The 6,000-nt window shown below is 37.9% G+C and overlaps 1 protein-coding gene across 9 annotated transcripts in view; it reads right to left on the reverse strand.

Moving 5' to 3' along the window:
• Positions 1 to 6,000, reverse strand: part of WDFY3 (WD repeat and FYVE domain containing 3) — a 183,248-nt gene that overhangs the window by 43,884 nt on the left and 133,364 nt on the right. For 8 of the 9 annotated variants that reach the window (XM_010576267.1, XM_010576249.1, XM_010576232.1 and 5 more), the window contains 3 exons: positions 5,513 to 5,633; positions 3,763 to 3,980; positions 938 to 1,173 (listed from right to left, as the gene is read on the reverse strand). In XM_010576267.1, coding sequence (XP_010574569.1) covers positions 938 to 1,173; positions 3,763 to 3,980; positions 5,513 to 5,633 — 575 coding nt within the window. The remainder of the gene's footprint in view (positions 1 to 937; positions 1,174 to 3,762; positions 3,981 to 5,512; positions 5,634 to 6,000) is intronic. The other variant, XM_010576241.1, reaches the window with a different exon arrangement.

The following is a 6,000-nucleotide window of genomic DNA, read 5'->3' on the forward strand; positions in this document are numbered from 1 at the left end:
AAGAACAAACCAAACAAAACAAGTTTGCATTTTCCAGCAAATCCAAAAAATTAAATCAATTAAAAAATAAAAAAGGACAAAGTGCCCACTTCTAGCATTAAGAGCTCTACTGCTAAATATTTTAAGTCATTGAATTTAGTTTTAACAGTGCCGTACTTCAATGCTTTAAGCAGGACGTGAGCTTCATGCCTCTACTTCACTGTAGCACAGTGCTGAATGTGCTGTCAAGTATTCCTCTTGAGAAAACAGGCAGGCAGAATACCTTCTGGTCTGAAATTTTTACTTTCCAGTTGGCACTGATAAATAAATGTTAGCACTTCATCCATTCTCAACAGGCATCTTGACTACCTGGAGCGTGGCTTTTCTGCATAAAGCACTACATTAAGCTTCCCAGGACTCTGTTGTAGACCATGTAATATCTACTCATTTACATACAGTTAAAACAAGTCCAAAATCAACCTGTTCAGAATAAGAACAATACACGTTTTCCAACTACAACTGAGATGCCTCCCTACAAAACCACAAAGACCTTCTGAAATAAAAGCTACCTTGTTTTCTCTGTAACTCCACGATCTCTAACACAGCAACTTCCCACTCTTTTAAAAAAAAAGAAACAAAAACAAAACAAAAAACCAAAGCAAGCAAGCAGGCAAAAAATTATGTCCCCTTCAATGCCCATACCACATCAGCTTGAAACAGGGATCTGCTTCTCATTTGACCCCAAAACAGACCAGAAAGACACCAGCAACAGCTATGCCCTAACAGGCTGGCTTCCACACACTCCCGTGGTACCTTGTCCTCCCACCCTAAACAGCTCAGCATTAAACACATCGTGACTCTGAGTCAGCTGCAGAGAAAAAGGAGGGGGCCTGGTTAATCTGTTATTTTCTTTCATGACAGACAGAATTACATTTACATTTTACTAGATAATCCCTACCTGGCAACCCTGATTACATTGGCTGCTGATGACAGGTGCACTGACCTGAAGGTTTTCAGGCAGTTCAGTGACTGGCTGCTGCAGGAAAAGGGCCATGAGGAGGAAATAGAGTGCAGGTACGTTAGTGTGCTTCGGGAGAAGGGACTGCAGAACGGGAAAACCTGGGAAGTGACAAGCATCCCGGTTAATCTCCCGGACTGTTGATCTGCCACCAGCGCTCCTGCCGACATTGAACCCTAAGATGAAAAAAAAAATACAAAAAGCCAATAATGTTAATAGGTAAATGACTGTGAAGCTCACTCTTATTGAAGTAGTGGACACGAGAGGGTACCTCCTCAGAAATTAACACTGCAAAAAATGAATGTGTGCATACAGACTATCACACACATTATGCAATTCTGCTTCAGATGTCCAATATTTTTAATCAATTAAAAAAAAAAAAAGGAAATTACTGCTTTCCAGTACTACATAGATGACACTGCTCCATACAGACTGCCTAATGCTACTGCATACACACACCCAAGCTTCTGAAAAAAGATATTTCACTGGCTGAGAAGGAAGTACCACCTTAACATCAGTTACAGATTTATATTACCAAGCAGCAGTCCCATGGCCCATTTAAGTCAATTGGCTGCTAATTTGTTTCCAAAGATGTCTCAGGGGCATCTTGTTTCAGCTGTTTTGTTACTGATTAATCAGCTGGTATGAAGCATTAAATGTTCTTATTTTACCTTAAGTGCTGCCAGAGGCACAAAACTCACCTTTTCTGACCCTGCTTCTACCTAGGTATTACATTTTCCTATTTAAAGAAAAAAAAAATACACCAGGGCAGCAGAAGCGTTTATTTTCAAGTGAGGAAGGAGGCAGAAAGACACTTCAGTCTGCATCAGCACAGAGTGAGCCATTCTTCTGACACTGACAGAGATCAGGTTGTTTTTCTGAGGCTCTAATACAGATATCCTTTCCACCAGAAATTGACCTTTTAAACAGAAGACATCTAACAGGAATCAGACTAATGAAGTCTTTGCTACAAAGTTGCAGGAAATCCATCAGTAATCTTGAACAAAAATGGCTCCTATTTGGTTTAATGAGAAATCTAGGAGCTGATGTGTTTTAATTTATTAAAAAACACAGGGTGTGAAAATCAGATAATCTGTCACTATCATTTGATGAAACACAAGTTTAAATATATCTGTTTGGTCACAGTCTAGCTTGGATTCAATTAAAGTGATACTATAATAAGAAAAATAGGAAAACTCTATAAATGCTCTCCAAATGTGATTGTAAATCACAATCTTATTCAGAAAGATTTTGTGACTGAAAAAATTGTTTATGTTACTGGACATTTAAAGTAGATACTGAATAAACAACTGTCAATTCCCTAAAATATCAATGGTTTTCAAATTTTAAGGATCATGCATGCAAGGCACATGCATATGCAAAAGTTTTTTTCTTAAATAAAATACAGGACATTACTCAGAGTTAGCCAAACAACAGATGCTGTAGTATGTTATAAATGTTTGCATGTGTTATATGGTTTCAGAAAAACTGTTTTCCTTAACCTTCCTAATTCATTAATAACACAAAGAACCATCCTATGTTTCTAGTTGGATATCCTGAGGGATATATTATGGGCAATCACTGTAAATAGACAGACTTAATAGACAGTTTTATTTATGCAAAAAACAAGATTGCATAAGATACTTTGATAGATTTCAAAGAGACAAAGCAGAAGAAAATGGACTTCACATATTCATTTCAGGAAAAGCCCTCTTCCTGAAATAAGATCACTTCAACAACACAACTATTTCCTTATAATAAACCAATTTGGAAAAAATCTTTAGTGCAGAAATAGATCATATACTGCTGCAACACAGAGAAGTGGCCCCTTGCACAGTCTTTTAGGAACAACAATTAAGTTGAAAGTACTATTAATACCACTGCCCTGATCTAAGACCTACTCAAGCTTGTGAAAGACTCCCATTTAATGTCAATGGGTTTGCATCAGGATCTGAATGGACATTCATCTGTAAAGCACCATCTTATTTTGGCTTAAAAAACACAGGTCCATGGGAAATCTCCACTACACCTGTCTACACAGAATTGATATCCATTATTTTAGACACTTGGAGATGCATTTCAGACAGCTTAGAGATTCTCAAAATGGGTCCTGTAGAACTAAAGCCTTATACACTGAATTCTAGATCACACAGGGTAACAGAAAGGTCTGATAACCTGGATAAATGAAACTGCTTTAAGAACCTGCAAAGAAAGTCTTGACTAAGAGAGAGAGCGTGAGCATGCATGCGTGCAGAACACAGGAGAGGGAGAGCAAAAGAAAGGCTGAGACGATACTGTAAACATAGAAATTTCCAAGATAGCAAAAATCCAAACTGGTAAATCTAATTGGCATAGAACTCACTAGACAAAGCAGCTCAGGTATAACACTGCATGATGCTCTAACTAATAAAAAGTAAACAAACAAGTAAATTCTACTGAATCTTTATTTGCTGTGTACGTAAGGTACTATGCTATGCTACCTCTGCATCTAGCTCAGACGTGCCTGCCCACAGGACATACTTAACCGTACCATGATGATAACAGAAAAAAACAGTTAGCACACAGGCTTCATGCAGATGATGAGGTAATACTGAACTACAATGAAATTCATGTAATGTCAACTGAACGGCAGTTTCGTAAACCCACTCCCTTTTGCTTAGGAAATCTAACTCTTAACAGTATTTATACAATAACCTCCACCTCGACACATATGCACACGCGCTCCCACATAATCCTTCAGGCATGAGGGGGCTGAGATGCCATACCTAGCACAGTACCAATCTTATTGGTCAAGACAGAATCCGTCTGATCGAGCCAGCCTCCACCACTGAGACCCTCCTTAAATTTGATAAGGATGGACTGATTACTCAACAGGACCACAAGAATTCGCATGGCTGCTGTGACTGTGGTGGAATGCAGATGTTCTTCCATAAACATCATAATCCAGTCAAAACCCAGTGTCTTGACCAGTTCTTCACAAGCCCTAATTAAAGAGAAAAAAAAAAAACTAGTCACATTTTACAGCATTTGGTTTCCTACTACATAGCAAAAATGTCCTCCACTACAGGGCAAACCTCAAGATCAGAGAAAATTCAGATCTATTGAAGAGTTAACTGAATTCTTAGGTAAGTTTGCTACACAACAAGAAGTGTTGCTCACCAAATCTTGTTAAATGGAACAGGTACAGTGTATTTGTTTAGCAGAAAGGGAAGAGTAAACAGCTTATGGGACTATTCCATTGCATGAGATTTCTCCAATTGCTGCTTTTGATAATAAATGTGGAATGCTGAACAGGAAACATTTGTCCACAAATTATAACTTTCAAATACTTTCTGTTGAGCCATACATAGGTAAAGAGTTTTCACAAGCCTTTTTAATAAACTGGTATTAAAAAATAAAGGTGGTTTGGATTTTTTTATTAAGAGAAGAGTTGCTTGGGAATATTTGAAAGAATATGGTCTTGGTTTTTTTTAAAGCAGTATTGCTGAAAAGCTCAAAGAGGTTCTGGTTGTATGTCAACCAACACTCAGTCAATCACCACATAATCTATATATGCCATACATCCACAAAATGCTTCCAACAGACTCAGGACAGCCCACCGGGCAGTTGCTTGAAAGTTGTATTTTGTCAAGGTTTTAACTTGACAGTGTTTCAAAGTCTCTTCTCCAACTCACCATATGACTCTAGTGCCTCATTAAACTATAATATCATGTACCCTCACATGCAATTTTAAGCAACTAAGGGGCATTCTAGGGTTAATGATCCTAATGATAACCCCTACTGAAGCCATTTGATCTTAACCAAATGAGAAGCTGACTATCTCACTTCTCTAAACCCACAAGTTTTCTCTTTCAACAGATTTTATTTTCTCTATAGCCATGCATGACGTTATGAGAGAACAGCACCAAGAAGTACTTAAGAGCAGAGGGTTAAAGAACTGGCTCTCCAGATAACAAAACTTTAAAACTCAAAGTAGCCAGGCATCCACACTTGTTCCCACTGCATCCTACTCACTCGTGATCCTCTGTCCCTCAAAGTTTTAAAACTAACAATTTTACAAACAGTCTTTCTTCCATGAAGTAACAATAAGAAGCAAGCAATCTCCCCCCAAATCTACCAAATAATTTCCTCTCCTGCTGATATTTACTTCTGTTGTTCCTAATTTGAAGCATAAGTTTCTACTAATGCTGTCAATCATGGTCTTAAATTTTTTTTTTTAAAGATTCAAAACAAAAAAGAGTTACTACAATAGCTGAAAGATACGTGTTAAGTTACACAGGCATCTGCTTAGTACTATCATTCTTACTACCACAACTGACAGCATACAACTCAATAATCATGCATTCCATTTCTGCTAGCATACCCAAAGCTAATTCAGGGACATCTGCATAAATCATTCAATAGTTCCTATAAAATTATGCAATTAAACTAGTGAATCGAACGGGTGCTGTGTAATTCTCCCTCTTGAACTAAAAAACTACATCCTTTCTCTACCTCAAGTTTTTTTGTACTTACTGCAAATTAACAGTTGTCTTTTCTTTAGATGTATATAGAAGTTTCAGAAGGATATCTAAAAGCCTGTTCCGCAGCAGAATAAGATTAGCAGAAACAAGTCCTCCAAAATCATCCTCTGTTCCTAAACATAAAAAAAAAAAAAAATAAAAAAAAAGGCAAAATTAGGCTTTTGGAACTCAGACTTTTTAAAGGCTATTCATAAATTCCACACATAAGCAAATGCAACCTGATCACCCTGCTAAAGTGCAGGCAGCCTGCTATACACCGCTGAGAAATGCTTGATGCCCCATGAGCACCACCATACAGAGCTCAGTCTGTTTGAGGAAAGGGTAAAAGGGAATCCCAGCTTCTCAGACAATAATCTAAACTGAGGTGGTCCAAATTAGCTAAACTAGTCACTCCTGGCAGGTAGAGACATAAAAACAATCAAACACTGCCCCGCACCCACACAACATGGTAGATAAACATTTTGCATGATGCAATCGGGG

Source organism: Haliaeetus leucocephalus, unplaced genomic scaffold (assembly GCF_000737465.1).
Source record: "Haliaeetus leucocephalus isolate CR32 unplaced genomic scaffold, Haliaeetus_leucocephalus-4.0 Scaffold21, whole genome shotgun sequence".
Lineage (NCBI taxonomy): Eukaryota > Metazoa > Chordata > Aves > Accipitriformes > Accipitridae > Haliaeetus > Haliaeetus leucocephalus.